General features: G+C 47.5%; 8 protein-coding genes across 8 annotated transcripts; 2 read left to right on the top strand and 6 right to left on the bottom strand.

The window, feature by feature from the left end:
- Positions 1 to 1,280: 1,280 nt before the first annotated feature.
- Positions 1,281 to 2,043, bottom strand: F4807DRAFT_93867 (uncharacterized protein). Its single transcript, XM_048003677.1, has 2 exons — positions 1,891 to 2,043; positions 1,281 to 1,836 (listed from the first exon to the last, which is right to left on the bottom strand). The coding sequence occupies exons 1-2, from the start codon at positions 1,942 to 1,944 to the stop codon at positions 1,291 to 1,293; spliced, it is 600 nt and encodes a 199-aa protein (XP_047853967.1). The 5' UTR covers positions 1,945 to 2,043; the 3' UTR covers positions 1,281 to 1,290.
- A 111-nt stretch (positions 2,044 to 2,154) lies between these two features.
- F4807DRAFT_426737 (BCS1 N terminal-domain-containing protein) lies at positions 2,155 to 3,686 on the bottom strand. The gene has a single exon (XM_047998092.1). The coding sequence runs from the start codon at positions 3,606 to 3,608 to the stop codon at positions 2,253 to 2,255; it is 1,356 nt and encodes a 451-aa protein (XP_047853966.1). The 5' UTR covers positions 3,609 to 3,686; the 3' UTR covers positions 2,155 to 2,252.
- On the top strand, positions 3,671 to 4,882 carry F4807DRAFT_426735 (uncharacterized protein). Its single transcript, XM_047998091.1, has 3 exons — positions 3,671 to 3,732; positions 3,792 to 4,070; positions 4,131 to 4,882. Exons 2-3 carry the CDS (start codon positions 4,007 to 4,009, stop codon positions 4,271 to 4,273), a joined length of 207 nt encoding a protein of 68 aa, XP_047853965.1. The 5' UTR covers positions 3,671 to 3,732; positions 3,792 to 4,006; the 3' UTR covers positions 4,274 to 4,882.
- A 691-nt stretch (positions 4,883 to 5,573) lies between these two features.
- Positions 5,574 to 7,379, top strand: F4807DRAFT_93823 (uncharacterized protein). The gene is made up of 5 exons (XM_048003676.1): positions 5,574 to 5,969; positions 6,034 to 6,207; positions 6,284 to 6,674; positions 6,735 to 6,942; positions 7,022 to 7,379. The coding sequence occupies exons 1-5, from the start codon at positions 5,857 to 5,859 to the stop codon at positions 7,147 to 7,149; spliced, it is 1,014 nt and encodes a 337-aa protein (XP_047853964.1). The 5' UTR covers positions 5,574 to 5,856; the 3' UTR covers positions 7,150 to 7,379.
- A 361-nt stretch (positions 7,380 to 7,740) lies between these two features.
- On the bottom strand, positions 7,741 to 8,383 carry F4807DRAFT_460658 (uncharacterized protein; the record flags this gene model as incomplete). The annotated part of the gene is made up of 3 exons (XM_048001553.1): positions 7,741 to 7,822; positions 7,895 to 8,013; positions 8,078 to 8,383. The coding sequence occupies 3 exons, from the start codon at positions 8,381 to 8,383 to the stop codon at positions 7,741 to 7,743; spliced, it is 507 nt and encodes a 168-aa protein (XP_047853963.1).
- A 1,546-nt stretch (positions 8,384 to 9,929) lies between these two features.
- Positions 9,930 to 10,487, bottom strand: F4807DRAFT_460657 (uncharacterized protein; the record flags this gene model as incomplete). Its single annotated transcript, XM_048001552.1, has 2 exons — positions 9,930 to 10,267; positions 10,415 to 10,487. The coding sequence occupies 2 exons, from the start codon at positions 10,485 to 10,487 to the stop codon at positions 9,930 to 9,932; spliced, it is 411 nt and encodes a 136-aa protein (XP_047853962.1).
- Positions 10,488 to 11,055: 568 nt separating this feature from the next.
- F4807DRAFT_93807 (P-loop containing nucleoside triphosphate hydrolase protein) lies at positions 11,056 to 15,259 on the bottom strand. Its single transcript, XM_048003675.1, has 4 exons — positions 14,246 to 15,259; positions 12,179 to 14,097; positions 11,306 to 12,123; positions 11,056 to 11,248 (listed from the first exon to the last, which is right to left on the bottom strand). The coding sequence occupies exons 1-3, from the start codon at positions 15,039 to 15,041 to the stop codon at positions 11,428 to 11,430; spliced, it is 3,411 nt and encodes a 1,136-aa protein (XP_047853961.1). The 5' UTR covers positions 15,042 to 15,259; the 3' UTR covers positions 11,056 to 11,248; positions 11,306 to 11,427.
- Positions 15,260 to 16,246: 987 nt separating this feature from the next.
- Positions 16,247 to 18,941, bottom strand: F4807DRAFT_460655 (uncharacterized protein; the record flags this gene model as incomplete). The annotated part of the gene is made up of 2 exons (XM_048001551.1): positions 16,247 to 18,196; positions 18,246 to 18,941. 2 exons carry the CDS (start codon positions 18,939 to 18,941, stop codon positions 16,247 to 16,249), a joined length of 2,646 nt encoding a protein of 881 aa, XP_047853960.1.
- Between the last annotated feature and the right edge of the window lie 149 nt (positions 18,942 to 19,090).

The following is a 19,090-nucleotide window of genomic DNA, read 5'->3' as shown; positions in this document are numbered from 1 at the left end:
AAGACGGAATAAAAAAAGTCACGTCTACACTTATTTATGCTTTCATCTTGAATCACGTTCTGGCATATGATCTGAGCAGGGCTACGTAAATGAAGAGAAAAGTTCCGAGTATCTAAAACAAAATGTTCTACAATGGCCCTTGCTGACACATTTACATCGGAGTGTGAGTAGTATTCTGGCAAGCCACCCCTTAAGTATATTGCAATCTGTATCGACTTGATATATTGGGATTGATCTTTTGCCACGATCCTTTGCTACTCTAGACGGCTACATATGTATAATATAATCTTCCTGTAGACTTATTGGATGTGGACAAATGTTGTACCACCAAGACTTTTAATTTCTGATACAAGATTCGCTCCGAGGGGGCACAGGGTGACCAATATCTAACAATGTACCGATATTTCTATTTCTGGAACGAGTTGCACGCAAGTATGTCTTAATTTCACCGAATGCCGTCTGCACGACCATCTTAGGGAGTCATCAAGCCCTATTGTACGACTAAAAGAAGTGTACTACTGTTCCATTGAAGGAAGCATTCAATAATAATTGCAGATACCGACTTGCCGTGATCGTCGCAGAAAAGAAAATAAATCTCCATAAACGTCCGATTGGCCTGCCATTTCCCCAAATAAACCTTTTGGCCGAACAAGAAAGACATTGTCTTAACAACTCTATGTGAGGGAATTTATCTCCTTGCTCAAGGCTAGGTCCAAGCCGACCATTATCACCCTATATTCATAAGGCTGTTGAGCTGTTTGTAGGAAATTTAAGTAAAAGATAGTTCTATCAAGACTCACATATGTCATGTTGAAATAGACGCAGGTTATGAGTATCATTGATATAAATTAGAAAGTTAAGTTGCTAGAAGTAGGTATAGCTTGCTAGATAGTACATTATATACCTGTGGATACAGGGCGTAGACTCCAAGCCACCTAATATTCCAGCATGTCACACTGAATACCCAAAGCTGAATGTTGGTTAAATAGGAGTAGAGCCATGTATCCTTATGTATTCATTGTGGTAGGAACCTTCGTCTTGTTCGGCTACTGAATTTCGGGAAATGAGGCGGCCGGGTTACCGGCAGTGAAGTCTCTATTCGAACTTACGCATACATGGATGCAGTCATACTGTCAACGATGTGAAGTTGCGACGAAGTAGGCTTCTTATGGTCTGTACATAGGAATTTATAGGAGAAATATTCTCTCGTAACTCCATCAAGTGACGATCACTCTCAAAACGATAGCAATTATCCCATAATTACCTATATGTAATAATATGTCATTCAATTCATATGATTAAGTCCAGTCCAAGCTGGGGTATTGGTCCAATCCACTCATAAACAATAGCCATCCTAATGAAATGTTCACCCTTCTTCAATAATAGCTTCTTAACGAAGTGTCGCCCACCATTCTTCCAGGAAAAACCCCAGACATAATCTGCGGCCCAGCCACCCCTCTCGTTCACTATGCAGAGGTAGATATGGTCCCATGTGGTGGCGTTCGAATCCTCCATCCAATCCTGGGTTAGATAGGGGTCAATTGGTTCACCGCTCATGCTCAGTGGCTTGGAACGTCTCAAATCCACCCAGTGTGCACAAACGCGCTGTGTACCTCGCAGAGTAGAGTACTCAAGACCATCTAGTACATAAGGCTCTATGTCGAATTCAAAGCCACCAGACATTGTTGATGTGATTTTGATCTGATTACACCCCTTTTCATCGCTCGTTTGCGTTACTATGTTAGTAATAGTAGCAAGCGACAACAATTTTCGGAGCACCCATGGCAGAGCTTGGAGCTTGTAACACGGCTCTGGGTCATCTGAGAGGGATCTGCTCTGCGTTAGATAGTTAGTCTGGGGCAACACCCGTAAATGGAGGGTGATGCTTACGACGATCCAAACGCCACTTAGGTTGCGCATAGTGATGGCATCCGGTGCTGCCATTACAACTTGCGGTCAATAATATGTGTGCAGTACTTGAAATATAGGTACCTAGATATGAAGGTGCCTCGCACCGCATTCTTATTTCCTCCGCACATACCACCAACATCCATGGATTGCATTCCTTCAAAATGGGATTAAACAAGGGATCTCTCTTAATTTAAGTACTCGTGAAAAAAAAAAATTTTCTTTCACAATCTTGAGATTGGAAAAATATGTGGATTGAATTGGATTTTCTTGAAAATTCGTCAATAGACGGGGTATCTTATATATCACATATAGACGTTACAAATAATGTACAGCTGAGCAGCCTACTTCTCTGCTTCCAACTTTGGCGGAATGAGATGTTCAGCCATGCTGATAGCGCCCTCCATGTCGTTCTTGTTGAACAAGAAGAGGCCTTGGATAGCAGCAGTACTCGTACGAGGAACTGACTCTCCCTCCTTAGCCTCGCGGAAGAGCCCGAGTTCGTCAAGTCGCTCCAAAAACCGTTCCCGATGGCTACCATCAACGTCTATGTCGCCGTAGAACCTATCCCACATCTGGGCAGCCTGGAACTTGGTAGCTTCTCCTATGCGAACCATCATGTCAACGCGACCCGGCCGGATCAAAGCAGGATCGAGTAGTTCGACATGGTTCGTAGTGAGGAATGCAATCCGCTCCTCTCCGGCAGACAAGCCGTCCAGAGCGTTCAGCAGCCCGGAAAACGTAACGGTTCCGCCACTATACCCATCTGCGTCTCGTTTCCGCCTATTGACAAATGCAGAATCGGCGTCTTCCAGCAATAGGATGGTCCGCTCGGGCAGTTTGGTAAGAAGGAAGGCAAGCTTGTCGTCTGTTACTCCGATTTCGCTCAGGTTAACCATAGCCACGCTAAAGTCCAGTTCACCAGCTAGCGCTTGAATGAATGAACTCTTGCCACTACCCGGAGGCCCGTAAAGGAGATAACCCCTGCGATACGGAATGCCACGATCGACATACCACTGCCTTCGCGCAAGGAAGTCCTTCGCGTCATTTACGATGTCTTCCTTGATTCCTTGATCCAAAATTACACTGCCTAGAGGTCGTTTCCTTCGTGGCTCACCTAGCGGAACCCAATCAAAGTTCCTCACGGAGTATACCACCGTCTTCCCCTCATTTGCCTGGAGTGCTAGAGCTCGAGCCTCGGCGAAGACGTCCTCGAAGATATGTCGATGCGCATATAGAGTAGTGAGTTCCACCGTCTCATGTGGTTCGCCCGTATTCGTCTTAGCGGTTGCCTGCTTTTCCCTATTCACAGCGATGTACGCATGCTTGTATTTCACGATATGTCGACCATATCCAGGCTGCAGGAAGAAGCTTGCTTTCGTGGGGCCGTTCGGGGTCGAGCTAGTGGCTGTAGTGACAGACAGCTTATTGATGCGCGTCAGTCTTTTCGCTATAAAAGACGTTTGCTCGCGTGGTTGCGACAGCCATGCAAGGATCCAGGGATATGAGGGGTCTTGTCTGCTAATCTCGACATTTACGAGCATACGACGTCGAATCATCCCGGCGGCGGAGAGTGCACCTCGGCGAGCAAACGCCAAGACAGCCCCAAGAGAGGCGAGGCCGAAGCCTCCGGCGAAGACGGGATTGTCGAGCAGTGCATTGACGTTCAAGATCGACTGCGTTCCCGCAGACTCGGACATGACGTTGCTGAGAAGCTTGAAATGCGATCGGCGAATTGTCTGAAATTTTAGTCCTTGGACTCTATGCTGATTAACTGGATGACTAAGCGTGTTAGATGGTCTATGCGCAAAGAGAGCCTATGACGTAAGTAGTAGGCCTAAGTGCATAACACCCAGATACGTCAACTACTGATTAGCCATTAGCTTATGCGCTTATTGGTATGGTTAATCAGGAATTATGAGGTCATCAAGGTAGAGGTAGATATCATTATGACAACAACCATTCTGACATCTCTCTTACAAAGTCTATCCATGGATGTTTCGTTGTTGTTGATATATTCTTTCTCCTTAACCCCTCGCCATTCATACTTCGATAACTCAACATTCAAAGATACCTAGGTAGATAACAACGACTCAAAATGACCGAAGAAGCAAAGCAGAAGTTTATGAGCGGCGTCGAAAAGACCCGAGCCCCTGCTGATGGTAAGTAATCCTCAGAATTCATATTAAACAATAGTAGCTAAATAGTTTACACGATAGCAGACAAATCTGCACAAACTGCCCCCAAGGTACAACCGACTTCAGGGGGGGACAACCCGAAGGCCGGCGGATCATCTTTCAGGTCAATCGCCAAAGGCGACACAAATTCGTCTAATTATGTTCCTGCTAAAGGGCCATCAACTTGAGGCTATGTCCGCATATCGTCAACAGTATCGCCTCGGATCGGAATTCTAACGCTTCAACAACGGATAGATCGGGAACCTACACAGGCTGGCAGTGACACGGAATAGAGGTACACGTCTACCCTGATTAATTACATGAGATAAACCATATCGCAATTTCTGTCTCTCAAAGTTTTGTTAATCGTCTGTATTGCATGTGTCATCAAATAAAATTCGCGGCAAATTGCCGTAGAAAACATAGCGCCACAGAACATCAATGCCAACAAGCGGATACCAATCAAACCCAATGCCAATCTCGTGCAGGGAACTCGGGCCGGAATCTCTTATGACTCTTCTAAGAATCTCGATCATGGCTAATAGCTAGGTCATCTGAATGTGTTGCCAGGTCTCCTTCATGGGAATACCTTCACATCTCCGACGAAAATGTGGGAGATTTCTAGCCTCATAACCATAAAACTCACCTCATCCCAACGGATTGATAGATACAATGCTGGAATAGTATACCATTGGCGGCAGGATCGCGGCGCCTTTTCGGAATCATAACATACGGATCGCTAGAAACATCATTGGTTTATATCATGAAAGACACCATTGCCAGTATTTGGAATTATCGACCAGGCTTCTCAGGTTCTATAGGCTTCTAGTAACCTTTATTCTACTACATTCCAGATTAAATCGTTACAGTCTCAACAGGTACTGGGCTGTTCTGTGGAGATTTTGCGGCATGTGGTCTCAAGGATTTCCACATATTGCTTGCCCCTGATCAATGTACAATGCCTGTCACACGGGAAACATCCAACACCACAACTAGACTGTTTCTTGAATTGATGATCTGGCGCTAATATACGCTAGGTAATACAGATTCAGACATTCCCAAACCCATTTTCTATAAGCCCAACCAATCAGTATGACGCTCGAGACTGGACTGATACCAATTAGGCAGGACGCGTCCGGAAGAGCAACGATATGTAGCATTGGATATAAAAGGAGCAATAAAACTCGGATAGCTCCGGCTTCTGAGTATTTCAACGTCCTCCTTGTCCCTATTCTAAATGAGATACGCGCAGAATTTTCTTTATGTATTGTCGACTTGAAGGGGGAGGTAAACAGACACGTAAAGTGTTCCTACCATTTAATTGCCCATGAGAACGCAATTGTTTGGCCTACCTCTAATTTCCTACCTTGTTCTTTGCTATCTCCTTAAGAATGTTTGTATATGGGCTAGAAGTCACGGTCAGCCTCCGGCAAAAATCAATTTGGCTAAATAGGAGTCGTATTCCACACTTAATCTCAGAACAGCTAACGATTCGATGATATATTTATAATTCAATCGGCCTAGAGGACCCAATTCCGAGGCATGTACCCCAGAACCCGAAAGACCACATGGCTGAGTGGAACGTGGGATCGTCGGCAATTGAGGCCGTCGGTGCTCAGGAGACGAGCCCATCCAGGTAGAATGCGACATATAACTTCCTGGTTATCCCTACCCCAAGCCTCTCAAAGTTGCTTTGAGCCTCGAGGCGATTTTCAACACGTCTAGGATCGGCAACCTTCTGTACTGTGTCTAAAGGGCTGTCAAAATCAAAATGCAGCTGAAGAACCTGGCTCTCCTGGCCACCGCGGGCATCGCGCCCAGCGTCACTGGTGCTGCAACTCTACGATTTTCGTGCTCACAGCTAGTTGTCGAACGTCTAGACCCGTAAGCCCAGAATTCGAACACCAAGAAATAGAAGTTGTTCGTTTGCTAACATTGTTGTCCTTAGCCTTGTTAACCCTGGAGAGAACCCGTCACCTCACCTTCACCAGGTCGTTGGAGGAAATGCCTTCAATGTGTCCATGGACCCTACCGTACATGACTTGCCTACGACGGCAACATGTACTTCGTGCACACCAGTTGAGGATTTCTCCAACTACTGGACTGCTGTTCTCTTTTTCAAGTACGACAACCCCGTAGCCCCCTTTTTTCCTTGGTTCTCCCTATCTGGCGTTGTATTTTAACGGCTCTCTCACTAGGGCACGAAATGGAACCTTACACCGCGTAAACACCTTCGGAAACGAGCTCGGCTTTTCGCAAGCCAAGGGCGGCCAAACCGTTTACTACCTTTCATCCGGCAAGGTCACCGCCTTCAAGCCCGGATTCCGCATGACTGTCGGAGACCCCGCGATACGCACCGCGGATGAGTTAAACAAGAGATACAAGTACATGGACTTCACTTGCCTACAATCCTCCATGACTCGAGGTGGCCAGACAACGCACTTCCCCACCCAACCCTGCGCCGCTGGTATCATGGTCTCGATCCGCTTCCCGACTTGCTGGGACGGCAAGAACGTCGACAGCCCGGACCACCAAAGCCACGTTGCCTACCCCGTCGGCAACGCGTGCCCGTCTACTCACCCGGTTACAGTAAGAACATCTACGACGCGTTTTAGGGAAGTTGAACAAGCTAATCGCAAACTTTTTCAGATCCCGCAAGTTTTCTACGAGACCTACTGGGACACCCGTCCCTTCAACAACAAGGCGGAGTGGCCGGCGGATGGATCGCAACCCTTCGTCTGGTCTTTCGGCGACCAGACCGGGTACGGAATCCACGGCGACTACGTCTTCGGCTGGAAGGGCGACGCGCTCCAAAGGGCGATGGACGCCAACTGCAACTCCGACCTGTTTGCCAACCGTAAGTAGCATTTATATCCTCAAGGAGATTAAGTAATGGAATTATGAACATCGTACTGATACCTTTACTTCAATTCTAGAAATCAACTGCCCTACCCTCCAGACCCAATCGCTCGACCAGGCGAACCAGTGCACTAAGCCCAAGACCGTTACCGAAAACCTCGACGGCTGGCTTACTGAGCTTCCTGGCGGCATGCCCATCAGCTGAAAGAATTCCTAGCTCGGGCTTTCCTTTAACGGGCCAGGGGGGTGCTCTGATAAAAGCGGGGGCAGCATTTTGATTTCATCGATGCATGATAGTTACTATAGCTTGATACCTACTATCTAATAACCAGCAGTTATAACAAGAGTATTTAAATAGAATAAAATCATACATTTAAGCGATGTCCATTTTAGTATAAATTTACCTATGATCACCAGGTTCTCTATATAGGTACCTAGGTAGGTACGTATGCAATCACTTCAATCCCTGACTGGAGCTGCCTCATTTCACGGGAGACTTTAAAGGGGATAAAACGAGATATCTAGGGCACATATCCAACTGGAATACTGCTAATAAAGCCATTGACATAGTACCACCGATAGAAATGAGTGGCTCCATTGTGCTATTTACCTACCCCTAAGCTTTGGGCAGCTGGAAAAGGGGGTGGCTGACTAAGCAAGGGGCTAGTAACTAGGAACTACATCAATCCGACGACTTCTTACTTCCACCTCATCCAAAGATCACGAGGCTGACCTCAACGATCCATCCTCTGCATGGCCCCTAACATGAGGCGAACAAGAACCGTCTCGAACTCAATCAACAGGCGGAGGCACTGTTATGCGTAGAGATGATGACCGAGAGTCCGCTATCTCCTTGTCCGGTGCAAGAACCTCCAGAGCTATTCCAAGTTCGTCGAGTCAGCAATCAGCATTTCTTTTAGCACATGAATAGGAAAAGAATAGGTACTAACCACTGCGGGTTGCTGCTCTCGCTCGGGCAACATTCGCCGGCAATATAGCCGGCGGCCCATCCCATCTCCCAATGAGTGACGTGGGTGTTGTCGAAAACGTAATCGTTGTACGTGCAAATCTGTATTCGGTTGGTTAGCTCACTATTATCTTTTGACCATCTGGAAAGGTATGTGAAGCCTTACGACAGCTGTGCCAAGTGTCCAATACGCGCTACTTCCAGCAGGCAGATAGTCGGTCTGGCCATCGCTCTGTAGGTCCGCGATGAGGGCGTCCATGTCACTCTGGGTGTAGGGATAGTCAGAAGAGCATGAGTCGCGCTTCGCGACTGCATCTCCATTCTTGCTTGCCTGTATCTCGGCGTAGTATCGTGTTTCGTTCAATGGGACAATGGAGAACTTCTTGGTCTGGTAGACGGTTTCGGTGGGCAGACCAGTGGTGATCTGAAGCAAGGACGCCAGAGGCGCAAGGAAGAAGAGGTTAAACTGCATGTTGACTAGCTTCTTCGAAGGAAAGTCTAGAAGATGGTTGGTATTCTGTAGATATAAGGGAGGTTGTCTATGATTTCTGAATATTCAAATTTCCAACATCTAGATGAGGCTCCTCGACTTTATACAACGATTCTTGGGCACGATAGACCGGGAATAGCACTTTCACTTCCTCCCAACCGTCGTTATTGCCCTCACCCAAGTGACCACATCGTCGACGATATCGTATTCAGTCTAGGACAAAGCATCTCCTTGGAGAGAAGCATCATGACTAGCACCAAGAGTATCGTGTCATAAGTCATGCACATGAAGGCTAGTCAGCCTAAGTATGGTGTGAGTAGCTTCGCTGTCAAACCATTCAAGAGTAGGACCGATATCCGAGGAATGGTTACCAAGCCCACCCCGGGCTATAAAGCTTTTCTGCAGATGAGCTGCTAAGGCGGCATTTGAAGATAGATGTAACCCTATAGGTTCCAAACTCTATAGCCGAGGGAATAGCAGCTTGATTAATTGGTATAGAGCTTTTCGGCACTAGTAAGCTGACAAGACGAAGCTGAATGTCCTGAACGAGGTGACCAATAGCAATTTGTCGCCAAGGTCGAGCCTCATGTAGCTTTCTGATGAGAATTGGTATAAAAATCAACCTAGAGGTAGTTGTCAGAGGATTATGCATAGGTGGTTACACGACGTCTGAGCTGAGGTAATACTATTGCAGAGTCTGCTCAACTGACTAACTCTAGAGCTCCGAACAAAGGTATCAGCTCGTGTCCATTTACAGCATTTGATCCACTAAGACAGATAGGTTTAGAATGAGAAACTCCATATCATAGGTGAGTTGTATGATCAGAAGACACCACCGGTCCATGATGTCTGTCGGGTATTATTGGGCGTTATAGGCCACCACCAAGGGACTCACATTACCTAGGTAGATAGGTGGAATCGCAAACTCATTGAATAAAATGGATGTGATAAAGTGCGATCTCAACACATACAAAATATGCACCTAGATAGATTCTTTAATGGGTACCTAGGTTCCTAGGTATCATAGAACCAAGGAAGATAAAATAGATTCAGGTACTCACAACCTATCAAACCCTTAGTCCCGACATCATGATATCCCAAAAGTATCGACCTAAGGAGCCTCATCCATTGTTACACATAGTACAGCGAACAGCACTTCATTATATCTAAACCACGTCAGCACACAATGACCAGCGGTGTGAGAGCCTCTCCTCTCTTGCACGTTAAGTTTACTTGCTCCGGCAGCGGCGCTCAGCCTAGCCCTCCATCATTCTTCCGGCTTCCTCCCAGATACTGGGTAGAGGAATAAAAAGTAGTTTAGGTTCAATTCCTATTAGGCCTGTTGGTGCCTTCCTTTTATCCCCTTTATCTCTCCCGTACACCACCCTCAAGAGAAATTATGCCCCTTCCGTCCTCAACTCCTGCTCGAACCGGTCGATCCAGGTCTCGAAATCCTCGTTGGAGATGGATTTAAGCCCTCCGGGAATAATTGTTCACAACACGTGTTAGCAGCAACATCAGAAGGCACCTAGATGTCGCAGCCGCAGAAAATAGGCATGAAGTAGATAGCCGTAGCAATATTCCTCGCCCCTCCCACCATGCCTTCCATACTCATATCCCTCTGCATCGGGCCTTTATGCTTCGGCCCAATACACACACGCAGCAACGCGCTCGTCACCTCCGCAAAGCCGGTCTCCCTTACCAAGCCCTCGATATCCCTCGCGAAATCCCACTTCGTGCCTCCTGGAATAGGACGAGCGTCTGGTGCACGTAGTCGAAAGTGCGCTTCCAGGCTTCCGGCCACGGCGCTCTGATGTCCTGGACCTGGAGGCCGATGCCTGGGCGCGGCGGGTCCGGGAACCGATTCTAGAGGTCCGTCCCGATGAGCGTGGCCGAGCCCGGGTCCTTGAGCGCGGCTTGGAATTGGGACAGCCAGTAGCCTAATCTCGGTTTAGACTCTAAGGCTTTTTGAAGAGAGGACGAAAGAAAGAGCTGAGAAACCCGCACTATTACTTGCAGCGCTGTCGAGCACTCTCAGGTTGCTACGCGCCGTGTCGATCGGGGCGAGGAACGCATTGCCGTTCATGTAGGCCTTCACGGTCTGAGAGGCCTGTCCAAGCGTTTATTCTCAGCCTCGAATGAGTCCAAGTGATAACTTAATATTGTGATCTAGTGTCTCAAATTTCGTAAGTAAAAGGATTGTTCTCGTGGGAAAATGAATTGGCTTACCTTAGAAATGGGAAGAAGTGCAATTATAGGGTTAGAGCAATCATCGATGTATGAGGGGAGATGTATATGACTGACTACAAGAATACGACATCTGTTATACGACGCTTTCATGCATAAGCCAACATAACGTACCAGTTCTTGGTAGCATTAGAAAGGGGATATAAGGCAACCACTGAGCTGCTGTTGGCTAAGATGTGACCCCTCCCTCCTTAAATTTAGGACTACGTATACACGTAGAAGCATTCCTATCTCGACGTTGCGGCTCGTATTTCGTCCTTCTAATTTCCGCCCTACATTATATCATCAGATCGGCTACGAGAAGTAGGCGAGAGCTAGCAAAGGAGGTCGACGACGTTCAGGCGAGAACTCGAATCGCACCTGACAAATACGCAGTTTTGTGGTTAGCAGACTATGAGTCTGTAATTAGCAATAATTCATTTGGCATTAAATAGCTATGTAAGGCAGCGATAAATCAAAGGAGCTCACTTCTGCCCCTTAATTCTGTGGTCACTCAAATCCACCGCAGATGAAGCAAATATGTGCAAACTGACGATATGCGTTAGATGTGCGGTATGTGTCTGGCGACTTTGCTATCGGAAGGCAAAATAGCTTCCGTCCCTTTATCCAGGTTAGAATACTTAGGTATTTATTCCTTGGGGGTGAACAAATACATACCTTGTAATCTTTTCGTCCTACGTTCTTATCATGTTGATATTGTGCTAAGCAATTTCGGCTTTCGTCGTAAATTTGCCACCTGATTTAGCAGTATATCTGTACGATTGACTTATTGGTATCCCTTATTCTGCAAATGCCACTCGCGCGCGTCTTCGAGGCGGCTCTTGAGCCTCAGCGTGAGGATCATCACCTCGCGATTCATCGTCGGTTGCCGAAATCTCCGGAGTTGGTCGTTTTCGGCCTCTAGTTACCTTAAATGGTATTGGGGAAGTTTTATTTGCCGTTGCTGTATGCGTCTTGGCCTCCGGGGTACCTGTGATCAGTCCTTCATCAGGGTGAAGCTCCCTACCAAATCCTCTACCGAAGACGAATTGTGGAATTTTCAGCATCGCAGTCTGCGCGACGCTGTCTTGCTCGTCGGACATTGGCTGGATCTTCGCATTCAAAATCCACTGGTATATTAACCGGTCATCGAGGATAGACTTGACTTTGCTATGCTCCGCATGCGTCATCTGTTTACGACGGTTGACGATGACTTCCTCGATACTGTTCCGCAAAACGAGCGTCTCGACTGACACTGGCTTTTGTTGGCTGATACGTCGCGCTCTTCCAATGGCCTGAGCTTCAACCTGCGGGTTCAATACAGGGCTGATAAAATAGATTCGCGAAGCGCTGCGCATGTCGAGACCGAAAGCTGCTTGTGTGAGATCCATCAGCAGGACCCGAAATTTCTGATTGTACGTGAACGTAGCGACGTATTGCGCTCGTCTTTCTGAGTTAAGACCGACTCTCGAGTAGATCAGATGTTGGATTTGCAGCTAGAATGTGCGTAAGCTTGTGGACAAATAGGGGCACGAGTCGGTTAATGCTTACAATTTCAAGTACTCCAGCCAAATAATATGCGATGTTGTCGTTATCATAGAAGATAATGATTTGCTCCTCCTCTTGATACTTAACGATAGAGTCAATAAGATAGGATAACTTAGCCGAAACGGTGGAGATGATCCTGGTCTTTTCCAGAGGTTCGGCGATCTTAATGTGGCTTTCTAGGCCCGCGCTGTTCTCTTGATCTCTCTTGGTAGGTGATGATGTCGCCTTCTCCAAAGTCCCTGATTTCGGCTTTAGGTGATGGTCATCACCCAGAGCAGTATTGCCGGCCAATTGGGAAGCCTGAGTTGATTGCGTCGTCGATTGACCAGAAGCATCCGCCGCAGACGTTAGGGCTTGAGAGCGCTCAGCTAGACCTTGCTGATCGAGCCGGCCACTCTCAATCATTAACTGTAAAGACGTTGGGGCATCGATACAGGGGTTTAAGAACTTCTGAAGCGCGAGGATCATCCCAGCATCGGTACAGATGGGCTGGCCATCGGCCTCTTGATCATCAAGTGACCAACTCTTCCCATTGCCTCCGGGGAAGTTGTCCATGTACAATGGCATCGCGTGGAATTTATTACTGATGTCTTTCAGCCGATTTTTTACGGCAATCTTGCCGAAATCAATTGCTTCCTTTAGTAGCTCTTCGTCTTCGTTGCTAATCTGAACCTCCTTTTTCGCGAGAAATTCCTCCGCAGTCTCCAAAGACTTGGCGATGTCTTCGACAGAGTAGAATACGCCACCGAAGAAACATGCCTGTCTTAAATTCTTGACGAGTTGGATCAGACTCTTGCGCTGTCTTTCGTGGAAGAAATAATCCATATCCGTGCGCTGCGATTGTACTGAGTTGAATATGATCATCATGGAGAAGAGATTCAAAGACAGCCTATCCTGGAAAGACCCGTCGAGGACTACGATCTTCTCCTCTACCGGCGGTAGAAGGGTGCTGATATCCGAAAGCCGATGGCGAATGATCAGTGAATTGAGGGTTGTTCGCAAACAGTCTTTGCGGTTGTGACCCTTGGCGTGCTGTTCTCTGTGCATGACATACACGTTCCAATCAGCGACGCTATCGCCGACCTCGTCCTTTGTATTCATCCATGGGCGAACCTTGAGATACTTCGTAGCAATATTGCCAATTCTTTGCAGGTCCTCGCGCTCCTGACGTAAAGTTGACTGCATTGTTCCATTGGCGCCACTCTCCGAGATTCCCTCGACACCATACAAGCCTCTCGAAGGGGTTCCTGTTACAACCCAACGAGCGGAGATTTCAAGGCGATCTAGTACTCTCAGCACATCGCTTTTCCAGCCTCGGCTTTTGTGGCCTAGTTTGTGACCTTCATCAATAATGCACCGCTTGAATCGAATGTGCTCAAGCGGGCAATACTGGTTCTGCTCTTTCTGGATCAGCTCGAAGCGACTTTCAGAAAAGAGAATCAAGTCGTAGGACAGCAATTCAGAGACTGGTGGAATATCTTGTTTCTCCACTAGGACGAGAACCTTTAGACCGGTGGTATGCTTCTTGATCTCGTCGCGCCATTGCTTGACAAGGTTGTTGGGAGCCACGACCAGTGTAACACAACTGAGAAAGACTTCTTTAGGTGCTGAGGTTTTGGGTATCGACCTGTTACTTCTTCGTGGCTCTATGAAGACGTCCCGGATTTTATACAGGGCACGGTTCTCTGGTTTTTCTAAGGCCTCTTTGCAGTTCCGGTAGTCACGGCCGTGCTGAGTAGCATAAGTCTCGAAAAAGACTCTCCACGGTATCGAATTCTTGTTTACTGCTGCCGCTGCCATATCCACTAAGCTCGCATTCACGCGAGGGGCGATTTCGGCAGTAAAAGGCTCCGGAACTTTGGTTGGTTCGCCCTTGGTGCTGATAATCAGGGCCAAGCAGATGAGGGTCTTTCCAGTACCCACTATAGAATATAGTTAGTAACTTCCATTGCAGAAAATATAATAGGTAATCACAAAAAATCTTAGATCGCGAGATAATTGTCGTCACTCTCAGCGAGAGATATTCAAATGAGGATGAAGGGTCTAATAAGAAAGTTGATGTTCACTCACTTTCTTCTGCAAGAATTCCACCGCGCACTCCGTCGTAATATCGCGGCTCTCTTAGGACAATACCCGAGACGTTATCGTAATACCAAGCCTTCCCATTTTGATCAAGCACCGACTGAAAACGAGGGTCAACAATCCTCTTAGGGTTTTCCTCGCGTTGAAGCATAAGTGCAGCTGATCTGCCTTGATAAGGGAATAACTTCGTAGTTATGCCAGGGATGTCACTCTGTAATAAGCACTCCATCCCATCACGGGTATCTGGATTCGGCTCTAAGTCTGAGCGAGGGTCCGGTGAAGGAACGTTGTTGAACATGGATAGAAGCGAGGTATCCTCGCCTTCGAGTAGGTCTTGGTGGGATGGTACTGGGTGGCCTTGGTAGGTAGTTCCGGTTCCTCCATTCCAGTAGTCTGGAGAGTAATCGAGTTGAGATAACAGGCATAAAGTCGCTCTCGTTAAGTCATGCTTAAATATCATGACGCCTCTGTCTACGTCTTGAGGTAGAATGTAAATTCGGATGCGTCCCACACTATCCGGCTCGGAAATCCGGCGAAAAGACATCTGAATCCATCGGTTTATCCATAATCCGTAGAAGGGCTGTAAGAATTTCTGCTTCAGAAGCGTGTCTTGTAGATGTATAGGAAGACGGTGTTGAGCGGGCAACTCATGCTGACGAGCAAAGAACTCCCAATCTAGTGATTTAGAAGAGCTCAAAGCTTCAAGTAAAGAGAGGTCACTGGCGTCCGCAGGTATCTTTAAACACCCAACCGGGATATACTTGTTGATCCACGGAGTTTCCATGGTGTTGACTATCCGTGTTGAGGGCTTCCTGTTATCATAGGTGTATTTGTTAGGGTGACTTCATTCCACAGGCTATGGAAGTGGTGGCAAGCCAAGGACAATCCCTGTCTTCATCTGGAATAGTGAAGTTAAGAAGAAGTGCAGAGAAGATGACTTATGGCAACGGTTGGGTCTTAATAATAAGAATTGAGAGATTCATGTAGGTAATTTGAGGATATATAATATTGTGTAAGACGGAGCAGGCAAGTGCTGATGTAGATGCAATGTTACCAATATAGTGTATGTACGGTCTGGTGGCAGCCGCATCCCTCGTTATTAGCACCGACCTCGAAATCGGCATACCCCGATGCTTGCAGTTTCCTCGAAAATTGTATATTGCCGCCCCGTTATTGGCAATTACCTCGAAAATCGTATGGTATTCAACTCACCAGGGCGAGTACAGAGGTAGTTCCTGCGTAATTTGCAATATATACTAGTCAATAATCACGATATTTAACTCAACAGTCTCAAGATTTATCATATCGTTCTAAGCTTTTAAGGTTATGACTATATCACTTATGATACTTAGGCAGTGGCATATCGTGAATGAACCTTATTCATTGATATTGGATTACGATCATAAAGGCACCTACCTACATAACTTTATAAAAAGTAAATGCAGTTACAAGGATTAGAATAACGACGTTCATGCTCATGTCGGAAACCTATTACACTTGTTAGGTAAATGCATATATCATACAGAACACAGCGTAACACTTCATCGACATAAGAGACTCAAGTCAAATATACATAGTCATACCGGTTCAGTTCGAAATTTAGGGGCTATATACCGACTACAATCCCTAAAGCTAAATACATGTAAAACAAAGACCACATAGCGGTCTAGGGTATCGAAGAATTATGGCGTAGTGTAGGGGCCACCGCTACGCTCCCAACAAAGCCAGTGAGCTCCCCCAAAAAACTAACCCATTGGGACATATGGATTATAGAGTAGTGCGTTGTACAAAAAATGGGATCTTATTTTTCGTGATCGTAATCCGTGTGATAAGAGCCCTTGGAAGTAGTAAAAAACATTAAAACCAAAAAGGAATAGGATAAAAAAGAGGCACCGTAACCTTCCCCCATGGTTGTATTGTCCTCGCCCTCGTCCTCGTAAAATGGTATAATCCGCAAACGCCCGATTCAGCAAGTACCTAGGTTAAGAATTACGCCGGCGCCTCCAAGCTCTCCAAAACTCGCTTAGCTGCTTCTATTTTCCTTCTTTGCGCCCGATAGTCAGCCGAACCGCGACCGGACTCGGCCAAACCGAGGACACATCGACCAAGGCTTCCGATCAAGCGCTCGACGAGAATTCGATCGTCTCTCTGTAACATCTCGATCGGGGACGTCTTGTTATCTCCGCCCTGCATGCTGCTAAGGCTCTCGTTAAGAAAGACCTCTGAGATTCGTTTCAACTCTCGGTCAGGCGAATCCCGCGGCGTTAATATACCACCATTCACCTTCGGTTTATTCACCAACGGGAAACTTCTATGAGTTTTGCTCGAGTCAAAAGACGATACGGAGGGTCGATGCATAAATGCTGCCGCACTACTCTGTGGTCGCCGGATATTGGATGGTTTAGTCCGAGTATTATCAGATCCGGAATCGCTCGTCCCGGTCGATAAGCGAGCCCGTCTTGCTGCGTCCGGCGTATGCGTTCGAGCGCGTTCGGGTATTATAACACCGGGTCCGTGATAAGCCTCCACAGCCTCATTTTCTGCTCTTGTCAGCCTGCCCTCTGTGGCTGTTGCGAACGACTCTATCGATGAAATGGAATCACGACTACCTCTACGAGAGCGGCTCCCGGCCTTACCAGCAGTCGATCTCGCGTTGGAAGTCGCAACTGGACCTCGAGTTGTCTCCACCGAGTCTTCAGAGGTGAAACTATCGCGGCTGCCTTTTCTCATCCGCCTCCGGCTCATGCTACCCATCGCGCTGTGCAGGAAAAAATGTTCGTAGTCGAAGGCATCTTCGCGATCTTCGTGGGACAGTTGATTCTGGACGGAATCGTAATATGAGGACGCACCGCTCTCGCTTGCATCGTCTTCAAACACGGCCTGCTCGTCCTCATCTATTTCCGCATCTACCTCATATTCCTCCTCTTCTTGAGCCACTTCATCCACATCTTCGTCGGAACCATCTTCAGTCCTCATATCGTCATCGTCCTCTGCTTGGTTAGGAACTGATAGGTCATCACTTTTAGATGACGGTAAGCTATTTTCACCGTCGCCTAATGGTGAAGGCTCGCTGTCTTCTACGGTAGAAAAGCCGCTCGGGGCCGATTCTTCGCTAGCGTGAGGCGATATTTGTTTTACTGCCATATCCCTCTCACCACCATTGATGCTCGAGACGTCCTCGTTTGACAACTGCGATTTATAGTCGCTAGGAACAGAGCCCTCGTCTTCAGGTTTAGCCGTGCCAGCGTACCACTGGTTAACTTGAGCATGTGTGAAAGGACTAGGAGTACGTAAGCTTTGAAGGCTTCGCCGCTTTAGACTATCTTCTCGGGCTTGATCTCGCAATGTCGATAATCTTCCCTTGAGATCCTTCATCTGGTCTTTCAAATCACGCATTTGCGCCGTTGACGCAGACCGTTTCAGTCCTTTGTCTGAATAAGACCCGAAGGTCGGACTAAGGAAATTGTCCAGTTTGGTATCTTCCAGGCTCGGCCTTGACGAACTCACATCCTGTGAAGCATCATCCTCACTTAATGGTTCAAGTAGATGCTCCCTGACTTGCAGAGACGGCTTACTCCTAGTAAAGGTCGGGCTGCCGTATATCGAATCATCCATCGGCGTGCCTCTCGTATTATCGTGCATATAATCTGCACTACGCGGGCTATGGAGGGGCGGTCGATACCCACCCGCCGCGCCTAAGGCACTCGAAGATCTCGGTATATATTGGCCAGGCTTAACTAAATCAGTTGGAAGGGTTGGGATGTTGTTTTCACTAGATATCCTTGTGTGCCCATTCGAGCTTTTGCGGGAATTTGCATCATTATCATGGTAGATTGCGGTTGTAGGCTTGAAACTTGTGGGCGAAGGTGTCGAGCCGGAGTCGATCGAAAAGGTAGGAGAGTTAATGGATCTCGCCCGACTCAAATTTCCTTCCATGGTCTATAATAAATTAGTCGATGCAAATGGGCAATACCGAATGCGTCCTCACCGTCAACCGCCGCTTCGCATTCGCTAGAATCTGCTCAGCTCTCCGACTCAAGGCCGTGGAATAGCGCTCCTGTCCTATCGCTCTACGTGCTTCCTTAATTGCCATGGCATTTTCGTGGAATGCGTCATCTATAAAGGAGTCGGCTACACTCTCCTCATCGTCTCCCTGGAAATTGCTGTCGTCAACGCTCACATCGTCGTCAAAATCTGCAAACACTCCACCCTGATCATGGTTGGTAATGGTACTCGTCGATTCCATGGACAACCGCCTTTCGCGACCAATCTTGGAATCCTTCTTCTTGATGATCTCGTAATGGGATAGGGAAATCGGATGCATCGAACCGTCACTGCGCGTAGACCCGGATCGCGGTTTGTTCGGAGGACATGTGCTTTCAACCTCGGTGACCTCTCCGATATCCGAAAGCATCGTTCCGTTCCCATATATAATAGGTGTAGTGGGAGTGATGGGTCCCGTGAAAGCCTGGGGAGTGAGATCAAAGCCCATCTCGGCAGCATGTGCGTTCTTCCACATTATTAGGGGCGAGTGCGATCTGTCTGGAGAAGAGCAGGTATCGTCGTAGTCGGGCAATATCATATCTGGGTTTGTCAGAGTGGGCGACGCTGGCAGGGCCGGGTAGGGCATAGAGCCCGACCCTGACCCCGACGTCTGGGCCGGTGGAGTAGAGGCTGTATGCATTAGAGAGATAGGGCGGATTGGCTAGGTTCTGGAAATCGTAACGGTTTGCAGTTCGCTACTCGGAGAGAGCCCGTGGAAGAGGGCAGCTAAAACCTAGAGGGGACAGGCGACGAATCAAAACGGGCTGCAAACTGCAATTAGCCGCACCG

Source organism: Annulohypoxylon truncatum (genome assembly GCF_022578515.1).
Source record: "Annulohypoxylon truncatum strain CBS 140777 unplaced genomic scaffold F4807scaffold_17, whole genome shotgun sequence".
NCBI lineage: Eukaryota > Fungi > Ascomycota > Sordariomycetes > Xylariales > Hypoxylaceae > Annulohypoxylon > Annulohypoxylon truncatum.
Note: the sequence above shows the minus strand (reverse complement) of the source record. Positions and strands in the feature narration are given on the sequence as shown.